This window comes from Notolabrus celidotus, chromosome 24 (assembly GCF_009762535.1).
Source record: "Notolabrus celidotus isolate fNotCel1 chromosome 24, fNotCel1.pri, whole genome shotgun sequence".
In the NCBI taxonomy this organism is placed as follows: Eukaryota; Metazoa; Chordata; class Actinopteri; order Labriformes; family Labridae; genus Notolabrus; species Notolabrus celidotus.
The window spans coordinates 4,209,105-4,231,240 of record NC_048295.1 but is presented as its reverse complement, the minus strand read 5'-3'; the positions used below and the strand labels follow the sequence as shown (position 1 = coordinate 4,231,240).

The following is a 22,136-nucleotide window of genomic DNA, read 5'->3' as shown; positions in this document are numbered from 1 at the left end:
AGGCAGGAGGCTCACTGTGAGCTTGACCTTTAGTATTGCTCTCATTAATTATTGATATGTACTTTCATCAAGGCTCATCAGAGGCACTCTCAGGTTGTCCTCATCAAATTCCTACACTGAGAGAAGCACTTTTTGCTCATGTTTTCTTTAAAAATTGTATAACATGCTCTAAAAATCAATAACTGGAGTGTTTATTTTCCTGGAAGAGCAGGAGAAACCTGCAGCTCGCCGCAGTATGCTCCTCAGACTGAAGCATATGGTGTTTGCTGTGGCTCGTATTAAACACAGAAATTAATCGTTGCTCAGAAAACGTGTTGACTGCTCCCTCAGGCTGCTTTTTATTCTCCTCTGATTATTAAACGGACAAACGTACAAAGACACAAGCCTTAAATGTGACACAATTCCCACTCAGGCACCCTCAGCTCACACACACACATAAACACACACCTAGGGAGCTACAAACAGCAAGACAGACAGGCCCAGCTGTCTCCCTGGGGTCTGACTTTATAATGAGACAGAGATCTTCTTAATTGGCTCCATCTAATGAGGTAACAGAAATGCAATCTTTAGGGGCCCTGCACCAGAATGGTTCCCTCTGCTTTTTTAGAACGACTGTCGGTCTGTGTCAAACAGGGTGTTGTGAAGCAGGTCAGGCATGACATCCCAATCCCATGTGAGGACATGTCAGCGTCGACATGTGTAAGCCTTTGTGTTGGTATGCTGGGGAGGGAATAAGGTGACATTGTTATGTCTCTTTTTTGCCATATATACATTAAAAATACAACAACTCTTGCAAGATATACGCAGTGATTTATTCATGAGCAGAAACACAGTCATAAAAAATGCAGTAAAAATGTAGAATCTGTGTGAGCTGTCAAGGAAAACCCTCAAACTCCAACAGCAAACATATTATTCAATATGTCGACATGATAGTCAGGATGTGCAAGTGACGTTTACATTGTGCTCATGACGAGTGTATCCCAGCACAGGGACGAGGTGTGGCAGCTTCATGTAACTGGGTTGGTGTCTTTATCTGTGACCGTAGCTTCGTCCGGGGGTTTAGAGCAGGTGTTCCCAGACTTTTCAGCCCACGACCCTCAAAATATTGATGCCAAAGACTCCACTGTCCCTCAAGGTGATGGCTTCATTAAACTGGTCTGCTGAGAATCAGCCTACTTATATGAGCATGTGGCTGTGTTTCCTTTGCCGTTATGAATTAACCTACTGCTACTGATGCTTTTGATAATTAACTGTTCACTAACCCTAAACTTAGGAGTCATTTGGCAAAAAGAAAGGCAGCTGAAGAGAGACAGGAGATGTGGGGAGTAGAGAGAGGGGGAAGACCTGCAGGAAATGATTGCGGCCCCTCAGGGGTTGCGAGACACACTTTAGGACCCCCTGGTTTAGAGTTGCAGGTGAAGGGCTGCATTTGTGATGTAAAATCAGATTTTCATGGAGAACTTTTCTGTTTTTTTCTTCCGTCTAAAGCATAAAAAAAGTAAAAGCATGATCTGTTGGAGTTAATCGTGTTCCTTGACATTTCAAGTCCTGCATCAAAGCCGCTCTGTGTTAATAAAGTGAGGAATAAATCGTCCCTGAGAGTGATTAGCACGGCTTACTCTGTAAAAAGCATGTAAAAGCAACAAAGGAGTGTGCCCTGTGTGAACCCAGTCCCTCTCCTCGAAGGGTTCTTGTTCTGACTCATTTACTATTCAGACCTGATGAGTGGCAGTGAGTGATGGACTGCACGGCTCAGTGGAGTCTGCTATAATTTCGCTTGAAGGGCTCCCTATGCTGTCTGCCATCTTACCTCTACCCCTTAAAACTCTCTCTGCAAGCTTACTTTCTAATTTGCAATCATTTACTTCATTACGTTGAATCAGAGCGATGAGATGGTGAAGGCGAGCCTCTTTGTGGTCGGATAAATCAGAAACAATCCTGCTGCAGCAGTCGATGCAAAGAGGTTACAGCGGACAATTTATTCAACAGCAATCTAACTCCTCTCAGAAACATCAGGCTTAATAAGCGACAGCGCAGAGGCTTCCAATGGTGTAATTTGATGGAGCTCGTCTGGATGACTTTTCTGTTAGTGAATAGAAGACTTACAGCCGTCTGGTTAAAGAGGGAGCGGGCATTGTTGTCAGTGTTTTCATACCAATACACCCTCGTTGATTCAGATGGTTCTGGTTCCTTAGTGACACTTTATTGATGCGTCTTTTGTTCTGATGAGCGCTGAAGAAATCCTCACAACATGTTTTGTTTGTTATTTTTCATTTTGTCAGCTGAAATTACTGTTAAATACGAGCCTTCCACAAATAAATTAGTGCTGACGTACATGTTTGAGATGTAAAAACTTCAGGTACAGAACATAAAATACTTAAAACAGTTCTTTAAATTAGCTTAAAACTAGGCTGTCACATATTTTGTCTTGCAGAAGTTGAATAAGAGCCGATTGTTAGCTTCGCTTTTACACAGATGACACTGTTATTCATTAAAGGCAAATTATCTTTGGATGATTGCCCCAAATCACAACAGAGCAGGTCTAGACCTAGTCTAGACCTACTCTGTTCTATTATTAACAAAGACCCAACATCAAGACAGGATAAGATCCAGTCCCATCTTACAGACAGGACTCAGTTTGATCTCATCTTAATCCACCATGAGCAGAGCACTTTGCAGCATTTAGCAAGTTACAGTGGCAAGGACAAACTTCCTTTAACAGGCAGAAACCTCCAGCAGGACCAGACTCATGTTAGACACACATCTGCTGAGACCGTGTTGGAGAGAGGGATAGAGGGAGATGAAGAGAGAGAGAGATGATAGTGGGGAGACAGACAAAACTTCTCTTATAGCTAACGAAAGCTGGATGATGATGGTCTGCGCTGGATTTAGTTTACAGTGCATGATAACGTTAATGAATATTCTTTAATTAGTTTGATGGAAGTTTTATTTTCATCTTCTTATCAAAAACACCTGCAAATTTGAACCAATTGCCGTATTGACCCTAATATTTGACCCCAAGTACCCCTAACAAAAGTAGTATCCTCTTATAATAAGGGTCTTAACATTTTTTTATGCCTCTATTTGTCAACAACACTGGATGGCACGACTTATCTGTAAAGCACCCTAATAATTGAGTCCAGCCGTCGCTCACAACCCACAGAGACAGGGGGATGAAAGATGGAGAGACACAGTGATTGTCTGGAACAAAGTGGCTCGAAAGTAGGCGAAACTCAAATAGATCGTCTTAAAATGCGCGTCATCCATCCAATTTTAAAAGTAGTGACATTGTTATATAGAGTATTAGCTTTAAATATCCCGTGGAACCCTCAGACATGCATCGTAACGTGTACTATTCTTGTCGGGATCAGTTTAACACCCATTCAGAGCCGGGGTATCACTTGTATCACACCCTCTCCTCTCTGTGGGAGCATGCAGGGTGGCCATACCGTAAAGGTCATCTTCAGGTCACAGCAGCATACCTTTGCCTTTGCGTACGTGTGTGTGTGTGTGTGTGTGTGTGTTGGGCCGGCGAGGGAGGGGGGGCTTGCAAAGTTCATGGACGAAAGTGAGACGACCAATTTCACACCCAGCAGATGCCTGCACCAGTGACCTGCGGCGACAGGTGGAGGACACTAATTGGCAGCGCGCACCGTCACAGAGAAGGCTGAACTCATGTAGGGTGAGGGAATGAAGGAGGGGGGAGGAGAGGGGGAGAGAAGTGGCACCAGTTGGGGTGCAGATTGGCACTGTATTTTCAATTGCAAACCATTAAAACAAGCACGGTAGAGGGAGCGTCACGTTTAACGACTGCACGGCTCAGGAACACACAGAACAGGCGGTTATCTTCTTTCTTTTCATGGTTGATAAATAAACAGATGTTACCTTTTAAAAAGTAATCCCACTCAGATGCTCACTGGCTCTATTTCTGCCTGGAATAAGAGCAGGGTGATGACATGGGTGGATAGTGCGATCAATATGTTTACCTGCATCCAACAATTTTCAGATAAAACTCACCGAGCAGCTCAAAGGCTGTTGAGTCACTGTACTCCGGTGTATTGATCCATACTCTTTTTACTGAAGAGCACGTATTACTTAAACCAAACATCAGCTCTCATTCAGCCCTCTCTTACACGGTTACCCTTGTGAAGACGGTTTTCATCATCTCCCCGTGGGTTTGGAGTCCTCTGAGCCCAGGGGTAAGAGCATCCTCTGAGGCCTCATCACCACAACCAACAAACAACACGACGATCCAGGCGATGCTGCGACGTATTCCCCTTTGGTTTCAGATGAAGCAACATGAAGCCAAAAAAGAGCCTAAACGAAAACAGTTTGGGGATTGCATTTAGAGGAAAAACCTGCTTAGAAGATTTTAACTATGCTTGTTTATACCCTGTGTACCGGTGTGTTGCTGGCTCAGCTGGTGAGCTGACATAGCCGTGCTGGTAGATTATCTAACTCTGCTGATGCAGCTGGTGTACTCGTTTATCACCAGCTTTGTAAGTAGTCGTACAGCCAGCACTTTAACTACATGCTCCTTGAAGTTTTAACCTCCTTGATAAGTCAATATTGAATTTGGCTACCGTTATAAGACAGTGTTTGGACTCACGGTAATTGCGCAGGAACTTTGGGGCCTCACCACTTCACAACCGCAAATGCTCAAATATTTTTTTAGGGTCCCTGTCAGTCATGAGCTCATAAAGCTGTCCAAACTTTTCTCCCCAATGCAGAGTTTTGATCTTATTAAGCTCTGTGTCGTGTGTGGGAGCGACACTGACTGTAACTTGTAGCTAAAATAATGGCACCAATAGTATTGAGATTCATCTGCATCCTCCTGCGTTCAAAATGTGGCTCAGACCGCTATGCCACAGTCGCCCCAACTTCCCTCTCTTTCATGTGCATGCATGAAAAGCCAAGGCAGGGAGAGCATCAGCAAAGACCCAAAGTCTGATCTCATCTTAATCCATCATGAGCAGAGCACTTTGCAGCATTTAGCAAGTTACAGTGGCAAGGACAAACTTCCTTTAACAGGCAGAAACCTCCAGCAGGACCAGACTCATGTTAGACACATCTGCTGAGACCGTGTTGGAGAGAGGGATAGAGGGAGATGCAGAGAGAGAGAGAGATGATAGTGGTGAGGTCTCTGGAACATCCGCAGCAGAGGAACCTACGAGACAAGGGAACTCAGGGACTCCAGAAAGATCCATGGTTAGTAACTTTAAAGGGACAGGTGAGATAGGATCCCAGTGTGTAGAGTATAGCTGCAGTTCCTCAAGTATCAAAAGCCAAGGAATCCCCATTAACGCCCATGTTACAATGCTAATTTTTAGCTCTTTCCTTTATTCGTACACACTACAGAAACTTGCAGTGAATGTTGCAGTAATATCATTTTAAAAAACAGGATTAGAGAGTCCCAAGTCCACCATTTGAAAGTCTATCTTAACATGCATCTTTTTGTTCTCTGTGAGCAAACAACACTCTTGAAAATAGCTTATTATGCAAATGATGCATTGACGTCAATTCGGGGGAACTATTAGTCAATGGTTTATCAGCGATGAAGTTAGTCAGAAACAGTCAGAGTGATTCGTCTCACCATCCAGGGACATAAATATCTGTGAGGCATTACTCCCCGATAAGATTTCTGGAGTACTCGCACGCTTCTACGTTCTCACTGGAGTATCAGAGCCCTTCGGTTCCTCTGTACTTCGAATCACAAGCCCCATACCTCACAACTTTTTTTTTTGTCAGCATCCAGCACTTTAATCTCCAAACTGGAGAGTAAGCAGCCACACAACGTTCCTGCCCCTATCTGCTGAGTGTGTTAGAAAGAGGCTTTGATGAATAGATCTGTTCTCTCCCTTCCATCTCATTATCCGCCTTTATCTGTTTTATGGATTTACACAACTCCTCAACACGCTCTGACACGCGGTCGATAGTGTCAGAGAGGAAAGAAGACGCAGGCTTCTTTATTTTCTCTCATTGTTTGTTAAATTTTCTTCGTTAGCACGTGAGGTGTTATTTTTAGAGCGGCGTAGAGTAGAGGCGGCTTTGATCGAGGTATCTGTTAACAAAAGCGAAATTAGGGAGTTAAAATCAGGCCTAGTGGCTCTCTGCTGTTTCCTCTGGAGAGCGTGGCACACTTCTCCTCAAACTGGGGCATCAACATGTAACCTATTTCTATGAAATGGAGCTTCACTCGTCTGTAGGACGGCTGTCACTTTAATGCAAAGCTGAAGAGATCCATCTTCCCAGCGTGGGGATGTGACAGCTCGTAGAAAGCGGGCTAAAGCCCCGGTCTTTTCGCCGTGACTCACCTATCAACAGACTGAGAGGTGCCATTGTCGTGTCTGATCCTTTCTGCAGGGTGTGTATTCGTAGACCGGTGCGTGTGTGGGAAAGCCAGACGGCGGCCTCACTCACATACACTGTAGGTGTTTATGTGTGTACCTGTCAGCTACATGCCTGCGTTTATGCATGTGTGTTTGTGTGCAGATTAGAGGAGATCTGGAGGGTGGGTTTCATGTCTCAGCAGGTCACAGATGATCAGATTAACTCAAGCCTCCTGCGGGATTAGCAGCAGGGAGCCTGGACTCTGCAGGTGCCTCACACTGCAGTCCATCACCTCGCTGATAATCTTAATTTGCGGTCGGTGCTTTCAAAGTGCTTGTGCCTTTATTTCCTCTCCTCTCATATTGCTCCTTTTGTTGAGCCCTTCAGCTGCCTTGACAAATAATAAAGTGTTTCATAACCTCCATGTACATAACACAGCTCTTAAAGGTGTACTCACTCTATTTTCCAGAGCAGCAGCACAAGGCCAGACTTCAGGGGGTTAAAGTCAAATATCTGCGTGTAGTTCAGGCGCTAAAGCTCATGTTGGGGTTGTAGCTGTCAGCGAAAAGGCTAAAGGCCCGCCTCTTTACTTCACACTAGCACATCTTTTCGACCAACTTGAACTTTGTATTTCCGCCCGCTCAAGCCCGTGGAAGAGGCACGTCATGACGTTAGATTTACGTGACGTCAAACTTTCCCTCACAACAACAACGATGGCGGACAATGGCAGCTTGTCTCCTCGGCCGACCACTGCTTCGCCTCAGAATCCAATAGTCTCTTTTCACAGATAGCACCAAATCTGAATATCGACTTATGTTAGAATTTGAACCAAGCTACCAGATCACTCTCTGCAGAGTCGGTGCTGCACAGAGACACCAGCATGTGATTCTTCAGCTGATGCACAACCCTCACTATTTAAAAATAAACACTGTGGGCCAGAGGAGAGACAGATGACTGATAAAACAGCACCAGTTAAAACCAGACCAACGCCACAAGTTACTTCAGAGACGTGGGTGCAGACACATGATGATCCGGAGAGTCAGGCGTTATTATTACATCTCATGAAGAGGTGGGAGTGTTTACTGTTGGACCGCTCCCCTCCCTCCCTCCCCTCGTGTGTGCATGTGTATCTCTTCTGAGCTCTCCTCCTCGGATAATCTCAGGCGTGTCAGCAGCAGTGCCACTCCTCCATCTGCGGGATTACAGCTGGTGAAACAAAGGCACTTAATTACTGCTGAGACAACAGACTTACGCGGCGGGTATGTGTGTGCTGGACGGGGAGAAAAAGAAAGTGGACCATTGTTTCTAAATTACCTGGTCTCTGTCCTTTGCAGCAAGGGACTCGGCTTGTTTGCATTCACTCACATTAGCGCTAATTATTCGGCGGTGTAATAGCCGGGACAAATATACCTGATCACAACATAATTACAGCTTTGGAGCTCGGGTATGCTCCATTTTCATATTTCAAAAGGTTTTCTAAGGATCTTTAGGAAGTTTCAGAGAGTTTGATTCGGATTAAGGGCCTTAGAAACACATTTTCACTCAGACATGCCTCCAAAAGGTGCATTTCCACCAAGAGTTCCGGGGTCTTTAGTCCTCAGAGTGAACTAAAAGATTCCTGTGCCCACATTGTATTGTGGACAGCGTGCAGAATAAAAACACTGCGGTTAATCTACCAATCAGACACGTTCAACAATGCAGGCCCTGCCCCCCGAAAGTCCTGGGACCTTTGAAAAGTACTTGGGGGAGATTAACTACCCCTGAACTAAATTTAGCCCCTGGTTCCACCGGTCGAAATGCACGTAGTTCAGCGGTAAAGTTGTACCACCTCTTATTTCACTGTGCAGAGTTATAGGGACCTGATTGGGCACCAGAAATCTTGTGCTGTAAATTAAAGCCTTTAAAAGTCTTATATTTGTTTCTTAAAGGTGCAGGAGCCCCATCTAAATCACTTGTTCTTACTCACTGTTAACAACTGATTAATGTTCTCCATCACCAGCCAAAAAAAGCCTTAAGCTTTCATTTCATAATGGATTTTCAGTGTCTCCATTAGTCCAAACGGATCCATTAGAGCCCAAAAAACCAAACAGGATCAGTCAGAGGAAGCGGTCTCCGTGCCAGGATGAAGGGAAGCCCTGTCCATGTGCATCCAGAGCCTCCACACTCTACCCAGTGATGGGATCACTGCTTCCCTCTGCAGCATTGTGACCACCATGGTGTCGGTGCTCTGGGTGTCTCATAGCTCGGGGCTTTCACAGGAGAGGGTTCCTCGTGAACGGTTTCAGGGTGACCCAGAACCAGCTGTGAGTGCTCTCCTGCTCAGTGCAAAAAGAGTTAATAAAGAAAGATCGGGGATGAGTAGAGGAAAACTAACTTTTGTGTCTCGTCTTGAAAATGAGGAGGAGAAGCATAATTTCCTGGAACCAATCATTCCCGGATCAGTTCCAGTAGCGCTTCACGAGCCAAGAAATGATTTTATTTGTTTATTTATAGCCACAAAATCTGTAAACAAAACACCCGCCAAAGGATGAGCATGAGCTTTGCGTATTTCTCCACAATTCAAAATGACAAAGCATCACAGTCAGGATGTAAAAATCCAGCAAACAGCGAGGACGAGACACAGATGGGAGGAAAGAGAAGAGGGAGAGTGGAGAAAAAGCCAACCCCTCCGCCTTAGCTGGTCAGCGGAGATACAACAGGTTCTTCAGCTATGCTCTAAGGGGATTACACATATCACAGGCTTCATGTCAGAAAAATTAGTGTCAGTTCTTCACTGCGGCCCTCCTCTTTTCCCGCTGAGAAGGACAATCGGATAAAGGGGAGGGGGGGGGGGACTTTGTAACAGTTTCTCTGCAGAGTAAAATATACTGTGCTGGCAGATTCCTCCTTAACAAGACCTGATGAGTTGCTTAAGTGAGGGAGTCTGCTTCTTGCTAGCTTGCAGACTTTGTGACATCTGATCGGATGACGAAACCTGTCGAACCAACTAATTTTCCTTGGTTTTAATATCATTTTGTCGTCTCCGATCCATCACAGCACTGTATCTGATGGGTTTCTATTCTAGCCAATGTGTTAACTTCCACTGCATCCGCTCCGTTGCGTTACGGCTGCGTCTCTGATCCGGCAGGTCTGAGTCCTCCGGATCAGATACACAAGACTTCTATTTTTGCCGAAGTCAAAGCACGACGCATGAATCTCAACAGAGCAGATGGAGCGGGACAGGAAGTCAGGCACCAAAACAAAATGAAAACATCCGGTTAATAAAGAATAAAACACTCTGTGTTATCACCAGATCGTATTTCACTTGCCTGACCGCAGCGGATTGGAGATGGACCGGACACGGATCTGGTGGAAGTCCTGGGTAGGCGTTAAAGTTTGGTGCAATGCCAGAGTTAAAGAAACTTTTAATAGAATGAAACAACATTATAGTTTTGTTTTTAAATTTGCAGTTTTGTCCTCTTTGCACGGATCGGGAATCATCATTTTTTCTGACCTCCGTGACATCGCTGTCACGACACAATCCGCCTCGTGCTGACCCCTCAACTCCTGAGCCACGATCTCCCCCCCTGATTGTATTCTCTTGATTGCCAATACTGCCATTCACTGTCTCATTGATCACGTCTCTGAGCGCTGTGCTTGCATCAAAGAGACTTCACGAGGACCCAGAAATGTAAAGCCTGCACAGCTTCTCCGGGCTTAGTGCAGATACGCGTGCACATACATCCAAGATTCCCAAGATTCATCAATATTGTTTCTCAGTTTGAAGTGTTGATGTGGGAAACGGAAAGCAACGTCTTGTTTCAGGCACTGAGGCACTGAACTCTCTATTAGTGGTGAATGTAGCCACAGGGGTGCAGTGTAAGAGGGTTTGCAGTAGCCTCCACGAAGACGTTTACAGCTCCTCTGTCGGCTGCAGTCTATAGGCAGCAGCTCTCTGTCTCCAGCAGCCTCGAGGATAGAGCGCCCATTGAGGGCAAAATGCAAATGTTACAGTGGTGAACGGAGGGGCCCACAACTGAAGCGCTATTCTGCCGAGGGGGTGGAAGACTGGCCCTCTGTGTCTGTGCCACCCACAGACACACAACAGTCATCGCTCTGACCATTCAGACGGCCTGATGGAGGAGGTGGGGGTCGGGGGAAGGATTTGTGCCACTGCTGAAGATGCCAGTGTCAAATCCCAGGCAGAGGATGCCAGTTACACATGGGCCATTTGTGCCAGTGTTCCCTGTAAATGTGTTATATTCTGCGTGGCTAATTATGCTGCTCAGGCTAAGAGCCACTTCTAAAAGAGGCTCTCTTAATGGCTCTTGTTCCAATGTCTTCACCGTCTCACTGTGCAGAAGTATTTATGAAAGGTTCTGCAGTAACAGTGCTTTAAATTCTCTCTTATAAGACTTCTAAAGTCTGACAGCGGAGATCTGGGTCCATGTTTTTACAGTATTTGTTGGTCTAGATTACTCCTTGGCAAATTTTTAAAATTGGTCCAAGAGATTGCTTCAGAATGTGGTGGTGAAACGTGCAATTTTTTTAAAGATTGAACTGGAAAAAAGCCCCTAATGTGCTTTCCTCAAAGCACCAGATTTATTTACAAAAACAGGCATTTTACTTTGAAAGCTACAGGAGTATCTGGTCTACCACTATTTTGAAGCTCTATCCAATCCTACCCTTTAAAACAACAAAGTCACTAAAAAACACTTTAATACTAAGTGACTGGGGAAAGGGGTAGAACAGCAACTCATATTTTCTGCAAGTTAAGATTGTTTTTTTTGCCAGTGGGCAATGTGAAAGCTGCTTTCAGTTTAAGTAAAGACATACATTTGTTTGGTATATTTACCCATAAGAACAAGATATAGAATGTGATGAAGTAGGGCCCAGTGAAGGATAACATCCCCACTGTATCAGCTCTGAATCAGGCTCTCACAGGATCCCTGTCTCACCTGAAAAACCCCTCGTCCCTCTGCGCCTGGATAACACTATTAAACATATTCATTCTGAAAATGTCATGTGCCAGTGGTGGGAAGACATCCGGACTTTGAAAACATTATTAGAGGCTAGTTAAAGAATCACAGGGAGGCGGTTTGAAGTGTATATGGTCGAGGATAAATGTTCCCCCTCTGCTTATCTCTGCCTCCAGTCCCACTCTTTCAGCACCGTGTTTATGTTTGGGCGCGCTCTCTCAGTGTGTCTGGGTATTTTGTGTTCCCATGTCTTTGTTTTTACAGTATTTAAAGTTTCCATTGTTTTCTCTCTCTTTACTGGAGGTTTGCAAACTGAACATTTTGTGCTCGTGTCTGATTTTGGATCCCGATCAGCGCAACGCCAAGAAAAATGAATTCTTTGACTTTTTGTTGCCAAGCATAAAAACACAAATTAACAGTCTGGAGGTGCTATCACAAAGACTTTTATTAAGGATTCATTATTATGGTTTCTTAATCAATCTGTCCGAGAATTCTGGGCAGAAAAAGATCCCCATTCTTCTCTGGTGCTGCCTCGTTTCTTTGAGCACAGATTGCAAATAAACTCATCTCTGATTTGGATGTGACAGACGGCTTTGAGGAATAAAAGTACAGATCCAGCCGATCTGGTCCCAATAATAAGTTAACTCTTTAATCTGAGATTTATTGCATTATAACCTCTGTTAATAACATTGAATTAACAGCCCAGGCTGTATTTGTTTCAATTTGTAAACTCACCATGCCTTTATTTGAAACAGGCTTCTATTTGTGACAGGCTTTTAATTCTTAATTTTCAAATTTTATGTTAGTTTTGATCAACATTTTGGCACAGAGAAGACAGAAAAACAACATTTTGTTGAGTTAAATCAGCAAGAATATCAACCCGTCAACAAACAGCATGCCTCTATTGGATAAGCTGAAGAGAGACAGGAAACGTGGGGTGTGGAGGTGAGGGGATGACATGCAGGACTGCCCTAAAAGCGAAGATTTTCCAACCATATAATAACCATAATCCTGACGTTTCATTGGTACCAATTTATGAATTTATGTCATTTTTAATAAATAAACAACAAACATAGTCTTAGTCTTGTTGTCTTAATACACCAGGAGCAAACAGGAAGTAATGCACATGTTGTCTCGGTTGTATAAGGACAAAAGTTTTATCCTTGACGCATGTGGTGAAGATACAAAAGAGTTGGGATGCAGAAGTCGAGGAAAATGTAAAAGAAAAAGATAGCATCATGCAGAAAAAGAAACAGTAGATTTCCAGCAGTAATTAATGAGCCCTAATTATAAGAACTTAATAGAATTAAAGAAGCCTCATTGGGTGAAGTTAGTGTAATCCTAATCTGTTTATGAAATTAGCTGCATGTATCCCTTCCCCCTGGACGAGCTCTATGAATCACTGTTTTTACATCACTGCTGTATAGAAACTTGAAAATAATGAATGAGGCCGAGCTGGAGTTTGAGGAGCATGCCAACAGTGATGAGTCTTGGACGGAGGATCTGTTTCAAGTGAAAACACCCGATAATTTATCTTTGATCTCTCCGTCATTCTGCGCCTTTCACTGCAACGCAAGCCGATAATTATCCAATCAGCATCAAAGCAGCTATTAGCGTACCCCAAAGCATGGATCATAGCAATTCATACACGCAGGGGCAACGCTGCAGCCTACAATGAGAGGTTGCCATGCGAGCGACCCCGCCGAAAGGTATAATTTCCCCGTGTAGCTATGGCTACACACCGGCGGCTGGCGCGTGAATCACAGAAGTGGTCGTTTGAAAGCTCCTTTTCATAGAGCTCGAAGGCACTGAATGGATTTCTGCTCTCTCCTGCTCTCCTGCGAGTGGGTGGCTTAGACAGAAGGCACAGTGTGTGTATGAGTGTGTCTCTGTGTGGGTGTTTGTGTGTTTGCATGTGTCTGCCACCCTCTCAGATATACACAGGTCTGCAGCCAGATGATGGCATTGTCATCAGACACGCATGCTGCTTTTTTCAGCCGTGTCATCGTGGCGTCGGCGGACCACCTCGCTGCACAGACCGTTCTCTTTTTTTTTTTTTTATATGTGATGCAGTGCCGCCTTCGGATAACATTACCTCATCTTATGTGCTCTGAATCCTCAATTGTGGAAAACTGCAGCCTGAACCCTCCGTCGGTGATCATTAAGATGAATCGCACACTGAAAAATGTGCTGTAATTGCAGCGTGCGATTTTTGGCCTCACTGTGTTTCATTAAAGTCAGAATAACTCCAGCAACAACACACGTCAGGTTTCCACCATTACATTGAGCTAATCACAGAGAAGTGAAGCGGGTTAGAGCTTCTAAACTGTTCAGTCACAATAAATGAACACCTCCCTGAGGTCAGTGAATGCATCATAACACATAGGCGGGGATCTGGATGCTTTTTCAAGGACAGTGTGAGCTTGAAATAAAGAGCTAGACTTCCCGAGCTCGCAGCTGCAGTCTTAATACATCTAGTTTTTAACAATTCCAAAGGATATCAGTGCGTTTATATCCTTTAACCCTTTTTATATTTATTAGCAAATCCACAAAGCTCTTGGACTTCCAGCAGTATTATTCATACTCTAATATACACACCAATGATAGCACTGAATCCTAACAAGCAGCCATGAAAGTCAAAGACTCTTGGTATGGTCTTGTTTCGGAGAGCAAAAGCAGGAGGGACGCGATCGCCCTAAGAGCATCCTGGCTCGCATCAGCCGTAATCTGACAACGATTTCTTTCTTTTAAAGCACCAGGCAGTAAACGAAGAGAGAGATGATGCTGTTAGACGGTCTCTTCTGGAGTTCCTTATACGACTGTAAATCTGTAAACTGAGACAGGAAGAAGAAGAGTGTATATATTTCTTTACATGGAGTAATAACCTCTGCGTCCTGAGGTGCGTTCAGGCCCCAGCAGAGATGGATGAGCTCATCTGGTTGGGTGCAAACACGATGTTTACGGCTTTTCAAGGGGAGTAAATTTACTGCAATAATAAATGTTTGTATAACTGAATGCTGCACTGAACCCTTGCACTGTTTCCAGACAGTGTTACCTCTCCAGACCGAACAGACGCTTCTTAATTTATTTCCTGCTTTAACCTCCAAACCAGACAAAAAGGACGAGTGAAGACAAATCAAACTGATTTATGCACGGCGCAGTGATAGATCTGAATACACCAGGAGACAAAGCTTTTTCAAAGAAAGTTTGACGGGATGAAAGGAGTTGGGTTTTTTTACCCAAGGCCTGCACTTAGTGCGACAGCGCCTGTGCATTACGAAACACTCTCCCACAGAGTGTTAGCAGCATTTAGCTCGTCACTTTAAATCAGGAATAATGATGAGCTGCTGCAGAAAGCATGTGTCACTCACAGGCTGGAGATGAGCTGGATACGGAGCAGAAGTGGAGGTAATGGCTCTGCTGTAAGCCCACGAAGCTGACAAAGTGAGCGGTGAGGGTCTGTGGTGGTGTGTGTGTGTGTCTGTGATCTCTGCAGGGTGCAGGTGCGATGCTGCGCTTCCCTGCAAGCTCAGTTTTGGGATCCGGTCCAGAGCTCAGCACCAGCACCCTCTCTCACACACACACACACACAGAGTCACACCCGCCCACACACACAGGCACTGCTACACCTGCCTACGCATTCTCTCTGCAGATACACAACACACACACCTTCTCCAGTGTCGGTGCATACTGCACGGCTTCAATTAGTCCTGACACCTCTGAGGTTTTTGGTTCAGCGCTAATGTTACTCCTCTGGTGTGGATCTGTCTTAACACAGCTGTGTGTGTTTGTGTGCAGCAGCGCCTGTGCAGGTGTGTGTGGGCGATGCTTGTTTGCGATGGTGTAATTTAGTATGCATATGTGTGGGCAGGTGTGATTTTGTGCATGTGAAAGATGATGCACCATGGTGTGGAGGTCAGTCCTGCCCGGCGCGTGACTCTCATCATAACAAAGCTTCTCAGGGTGTGTGTGTGTGTGTGAACGCCCGCTCTGCTTCCTGACGTTATTAATACAAAGACAGAAATTATAAAGAAGTAATATCCTTTGTGGCATCTTTAAAATCAGTGATTGTAGTAACGCCGGGAGCTTTTTGATGCTCTGCAGGGTCTTTAATATCAGTCAGGAAGAAAAGCAAAGCTTATTGCTTATTTACTCTACCGTTACCTGTGCTGCTCAAACATCACAACAACAAACCCCTGTGTGGCTTTTGAACTGGTCGAGTGTCACATGATGAGCGACAGAAATAATCCATAGTGCGCTTTTATTAATTTGCATCCCAGCCCATGGGATGTGTTCCACTTCTGCGCCTCACTAAGATTAGTAAAAGAATAATGTATTCTATTGATTTCTTGCACATGAGCGTTGGTTCCTCACATCCTGGTGCACCAGCAGCTTCATGTCTAATGAACGTGGGTGTCATTCATGAGAATAATTCCACCTGTTGTGACTTTCCAGGAGAATAATCAAATCAGGGCAACTTTGAGATCACACAGTGATGGAGTTGACTCCTCCAGATTTTATAGCCTTATTGAGGCAGCATTTCCAAATCCCAACAAATGTTATCTGAAGACTCTTTCCAAACACACCAGGTCTAGACCGTACTCTATGTTCTATTATTAACAGACCCAACATCAAGATCTCAGATCTCATCTTAATTCACCATGAGCAGAGCACTTTGCAGCATTTAGAAAGTTACAGTGACAAGAACAAACTTCCTTTAACAGGCAGAAACCTCCAACAGGAGCTGCATCCTACAGGTACAAAACTCTGAGTCACAAACAGCTCTAGATGATGGAGTTAGCTCTGCAGTAATTAAACTAAGTCTTAGTTACTCATCACTATGTGGATGTTACCTCGTGCCGTCATGTTTTCTACTGAGAGGAAATCAGAGGAATGATTCTGCAGATTGTGTTGCATCTGTTTCCTGTCACATGTCAAAGGGTGCCGGACCTCCTCTCACCAGACCGATTCTAATTTAGCTCCACATCCACCCAGACGTGCCGTGTCATGGCAGCCATGTCATATCCTCCTCTTATCTCCCCCTCTGTGCTAATTCACACAACTCCTCTCTGCCCACATCTTTTCCTCCTCTCCTCTCCTCACCTTCACTTTCCTTCCTCCTCAATCCTCTTCTCTGCCCTCCACTCCGTCGCTCCGTCACTCCCTCCTGACCTCCACCCACTCCTCCTCACAACAAGCGCTGCTCTGAGGATCCATATTGGATTATTGTGTTTGCCATTAGCCCCTGGGTTGACGGTGTAATTGCCTTCATCCTCAGGGTCTTTGTAAGCCCGGCCTGGCATACTGCGCATTTGCATTTCCTCGGAGAATGCTGGATGACCTGTCCGTCAAACAGCTGCAGAGTTTAGTTAGTTGGAGTAAACTCTGGAAGGTGACTACCTTTTCAAGTCTGGGTGCAACAGGACGACTATAAAGAAAAGAAGACGGGGTCTATTGGAGTTTGTATTCAAATGTCCCTTTTCAAACAGAACCATGTTTACAGCCTGGTACGTTGAATAAATTGCTCTCTCTATACCTCATTTCTGTTAAGATCAGCTCAGGTGCATCAAAGACTTTGAGCCTGGACTAAGGATGTAGATTTAGAAGTCTGTCTTCAAAGTAAAAGCCTTTGTTTCCCAGTTTGGTAGGGAATCTCACAAAGAAGGAGACTCAACATCCCAGCATGCCTTGCTGTGTTTCACATTTTTATTAATGGGAATTTCCATCATGATGCAGCCAGACCCCTGAGCCCTCATCTCCTCTGAGCCCTCGTCTCCTTCCCATCCTTGCCTTTCCAAAGCCAGAAGTTGCTTGTTGATACGTTGAGCATATTCAGGCTGAGAGTTTTCATAGATTTGGCATTTGGGCTCGATGTAGCTGTTTGGCAGGAGTCTTACGAGGCTTCAGGCCCACCTCAGCCTGTTTCTACATCAATCCAAAGTGACTTGGAGTCAGTGTTTCCAATATGGCAGCCGCCATCATTTGGCTTCCCAGAAACCAACGAGTGACTTCACTGAGACATCCATTCATCCATGTTTCATACAGTCTGCAGCCTCTCTCTTTGAAGAGACATAGTTAGGAGACTGAACTCTCTCTAATCCCTGAATCGGTGCAGCTGGTTTGGAGCAGCTTGTGCGTAGAGAAATAAAATATTTACAGCAACAAATAGACAACAATAAATTATACCGGGAGCTGAGACATGGAATAGGATCCTGACACTAAGCAGACTGAGTAAGCAGACTAAGACACAGCACTGAAAACATTACCACATCATTATAACCAGCTTAATGTCCGCTGTGTGAATATGCTAAATGTTTCCACCCAGCTATCTGCCTCCCCCTGCTCGATAAGCACAAACACAACAAGCGTTTCCTATGTTTCACACTCTCACAGTATGAATATGTATGCAGCCTCCAAGCACTCCATGTTTTGGAGTCTGCTTGGAAATCAGTGCCCACATATTAGCCACGTCCTCGGGCAGACACAACCTGTTCACTCTCAGGTTGATTGTGAGCTGATGGATGATTTCAGTTAATTCTGTGGATCAGAGACTTGAAGTTTTCAGACTGCTAATGACCTCGTTCGTTTGTTTTTTTCTCTCCCTCTCTCTCTCAGGGCCGCTGCACGCGAGAGAACTGCAAATACCTCCACCCGCCCGCTCACCTCAAGACCCAGCTGGAGATCAACGGGAGAAACAACCTGATCCAGCAGAAGACAGCGGCCGCCATGTTGGCTCAACAGATGCAGTTCATGATCCCAGGCACCACCATGCAACCTGTGGTTAGTGGAAGATGAGTGGCAGTGTGACTCATACTGTTAAACCATGGCTTTGTTCTTGTTACAACACCCTAACATAGAAGCTGACTGTGTTTGTCTTTTGGCAACGTCCTGATAACTTCTAATGGTGCTACTTCAAACTTAATCCAAACAAACAGCACTGTGCATAAAAAAACAGAAAGAATCAGACAATTGTATGTTCTTTAAATCAGAATAAAAGCATCATTTGATAAGTAAAATGGCTGTAATTTTAGTTTTGCAACATATATTGCACCGGGTATTGTTCGGTTATTAACAAGGCTATTGCACCGGGTAAAGCGGAGGGTATTGTTTGGTTATTGCAGACGGTAACTTAAGAGATACTCCTCATGATGCTCCATGCTCCTCATTTTAGCGCAGCCAGCATTTCTACATACACGTATCTCTCCTCTCGGATCACTCCGTTCATATTCTTCAGTTTTGTAAGGTCATGGATTTGTTCCCACATTTGTGATTGAGATGCCCTTGAGCAAAGCACCGACCCCGCCTCCTCTCTGAGAGTTGCTCAATAGACAGCAGCACTCTGTGGTTGCATTGGGCGGCTGCCAGGTGTGAACGTGTTTAGCTGCATTGATACGAGGTGTGGTGTAGCTCTAAAAGAACATGCAAGCTAAGCAAAATCTTCCCCGGGATACATAGAGGTTAAAAAAACCCTCCTCTCTTGTTTCTACTTTTTGTCTCCATTTTCTCTGAAAGCGATTCCTCTCTCGTCCCCCGGCTCTCTCTCTCTCTCTCTTTCACCTGTCAAACTCTCTCCCCCGCCTCACCTCTCATCTCTCTCACCCTCCATTAATTTATCTCCAGTGTCTCTTTCCTCTAACTTCTCTCCCTCTATCCTCTTTCTGCCTTTCACTCTCCAGTTCCCGTGGACCCTCCCTCCATCCATCATTTTACATCTTCCATTAAAGTATTTCTTTCATTCCTGTCGTGCATTTTAATTAATAATGTGAAGAAATTGCTGGAACAGGAGAGGAAACGCAGACAGAATATCTTAAAGTTGCTCTGTGTCTGTCTGTCTTTTCTCTCTCTACCTGCAGCAGACGTTTCCGGTCAGCCAGGGCCTGGGCTCCACCGCAGGTCTGAGCTACACACCTTACCTGACTCCCATGTCCCACAGCATGGGCCTGGTGCCCACAGACATCCTGCCCAGCACGCCCGTCATCGTCCCCGGCAGCCCGCCTGTGTCCGTGACTGGCTCCTCCTCCAACCAGAAACTGCTCCGCACGGACAAACTGGAGGTGACGCACCCAATCACAGTCCTCGCTTTTCTAAGACATGACAAAATGACAGCGTTTCTGCAGTGTAGAAATAAGTTGGGCCCAGTAAATTAGTATTATATGTCATTATGTTAAGGGAATAGAGTCAGATCAGGTTGCTGCAGCTAGTTTACATCTGCTTTGTGCAGAGATTTTAGGCTTTAAAACACAGGTCAGACTGTACGCTCTACCTCCCCCTTCTACCCCATTTTCATGAGGAGAGAGAGGAGAAACCGAGTCTGTAGAGTGATATTTGACAGAGGACAGGGAAGGAAGATCCAGGCCCAGAAGTTTAGCGTACGGCTGTTAGATGTAAGCTAAAAGGCTAAATTACACCTCAACGACTCTTTACGGCTCCTTGATTTTCACACATCGCGTCTCTCATCCTCGAGTGAAGGATCATGTTCCCTAGAACAGAAACAATGACGGCTTGTATCAGAAAGATGATTTGGAAACTGGATGTAATTACAGTGATTTAACTTGGAACATGCTCAACACAAACCGGCACTTGCCAGACGGGGACGATTACAACAACTTCAGCCGTCTCCCGCTCCCCCCTGGCATCGACTGTGAATGAGAGAAGCTGTGCGATTGTGAAAGAGTACATAAAGAGGGGATTATTTTTTCAGCACGTTTATAAAGATAAACAATAATCTCCCTAAGACCTGGAGGTGATGCGTAGGTGTGTGCCTGTATGTGTTTTTCTCCCGGAGTGCTATCACTTAGCAACTGAATGAAGTTGGCTCTAATGAAACAGCATCCCTCAGAGACACGGAGCCCACACACAGCCACAGTGTGCATGTGCGAGCGCATGTGTGTGTGTGTGTTTTTAATGTTGCATTTAGCTGTGTGAAAACGCTCTGAGTGCGTCCCAGAGTGCGAGTCAAAAGCAGATCCCCCTGTGATTACATTCAAGCCTCTTAACGGTTAAACACAGACTGTTTCAGTAATTGTTCAATCATCAGCTTTTGGCACACGCTGCAGTTTAGTTTCACGGTGTTAAGGTTCAAAACTTAATTTATCGTCTTTGTTTTAAAAACGCTCGCTGCCTGTCTGCTGCGGCTGAATAAAATCAAACCTCTGAACGCTTCTCCTACACCGACACAGCCCTCATTTATCTGTTTACACCAAGCAGTCAGATATTTAGTCTAAAAGTTGTCTGCAATCCTCTAAATTTGACACTAATGCCCTTATATGGTCGCTAAAATCTTTGTTTTCATTAGATAAGAAGAAGCAGGAAGAGGTTTTTCAACACAGGATGGTACACATGCATGTAAAGCACAAAATTAGCAAACATTTACACAGTTTATTTTAAGTTTTCAGCCATATTTGATCCTTTTTTTTTTACAGATAAACAGATAAAAATAGGCATAAATAAATATTATAATGTTGTGTCTCCTGAAAGTGTGTGTACTCACATGTTTTACGTCTGTGTGTGTATTTCTTTTGTTCTTTCTCCATCCACGTCCATGTGTGCGTCCATTTCTCTGTCCCCTTCATCCTCCGCCTCACTCTCCTGCTCCCAGGTGTGCCGCGAGTTCCAGCGGGGCAACTGCGCGCGCGGCGAGACCGACTGCCGCTTCGCCCACCCGAGCGACAGCCCCATGATCGACACCAGTGACAACACAGTCACCGTCTGCATGGACTACATCAAGAGCCGCTGCTCCCGCGAGAAGTGCAAGTACTTCCACCCGCCCGCCCACCTGCAGGCCAAGATCAAGGCCGCCCAACACCAGGCCAACCAGACGGCTGTGGCCGCGCAAGCCGCCGCCACAGCTGCAGCCATGGTGAGAGCACAGCTACAGCCTACCACGCAGAACACACACGTACTTACTCTTGTACTAACCAATCAAATAAACACCTATATACAGGACACCTTGAACTTTCAGAGGCGAGTTAGCCTTTCATAGCGATGTTCAGGGAGGCTGAGAATTACAGGATATGATAGGAGACTTGAGAAAAGAAGTAAATCCAACATTCATGTGAGCTCAGGGACACAGACTGTAGCTTCTACCAGAGAGCACACACACTTGATTCTGCACCTTAAACTAAACACATAACCCCTGAAAACATGTGACTCAACTTCAAATCCTCGAGTTTAAACGACATGTAAACACACGCTGTTGATGATGACACCTACAGTAACATAAAATGTGGAGCGCTGCTTTATTACCGCACCCAAACATCCTCACCCCTGCCGGTTTATTCCAGCACACTCCGGCGTACAATCCGCCAACGACAGTCGCCCCACAGAGAGGCCAGTGTATACAATAAACAGGCTTTAGTGAGACCTAAACGCATCAGTGTAACGCTGCAAGAACAATCTGTTATTATCTCACTGCAGTCTGCTTTTATTTTCCAATGCCCTTGGTACACACAGAGACAATGTGCTGCCTCACCCCCCTCCTTCCCACCCCTCACCTCCCTCCTTGCTCTCAATGATAAGTGCGCCTCTCTGCAGATCAGTGCAAATTGAATCAGGGATGGATGAGGATGTAGCCTCACTGGTTGGGGGGGTGCACACTCCTCTGCCTTTAGCTGGAAAATTACCCCAACAGGATGAGGCAGGATGAGACAGGCAGACAGCGAGACAGGTTTGGCAGTGTGTCCTGGTTGTCCCCCTTCCTCCCTCCTAAGGCTTCTCTTTTCAATGGCTGCTGCACTCCCACACCTTGCACTGCGCCAGTGTGCAGACTGACTTTTTCTCTCCTCCATGGCATGGGCATGCTTTACGCGTTGCACATACCTCTCTCTCATTGGCTGGCTCCATCGCTGC

General features: G+C 45.2%; 1 protein-coding gene across 22 annotated transcripts in view; it reads left to right on the top strand.

Moving 5' to 3' along the window:
• The window catches only part of mbnl2 (muscleblind-like splicing regulator 2), a 68,476-nt gene that overhangs the window by 30,960 nt on the left and 15,380 nt on the right, over positions 1–22,136 (top strand). For 19 of the 22 annotated variants that reach the window (XM_034677389.1, XM_034677400.1, XM_034677384.1 and 16 more), the window contains 3 exons: positions 17,904–18,068; positions 19,142–19,342; positions 20,887–21,147. In XM_034677389.1, the coding sequence (XP_034533280.1) occupies positions 17,904–18,068; positions 19,142–19,342; positions 20,887–21,147 (627 nt within the window). The remainder of the gene's footprint in view (positions 1–17,903; positions 18,069–19,141; positions 19,343–20,886; positions 21,148–22,136) is intronic. The other 3 variants (XM_034677386.1, XM_034677399.1, XM_034677393.1) reach the window with 1 other exon arrangement.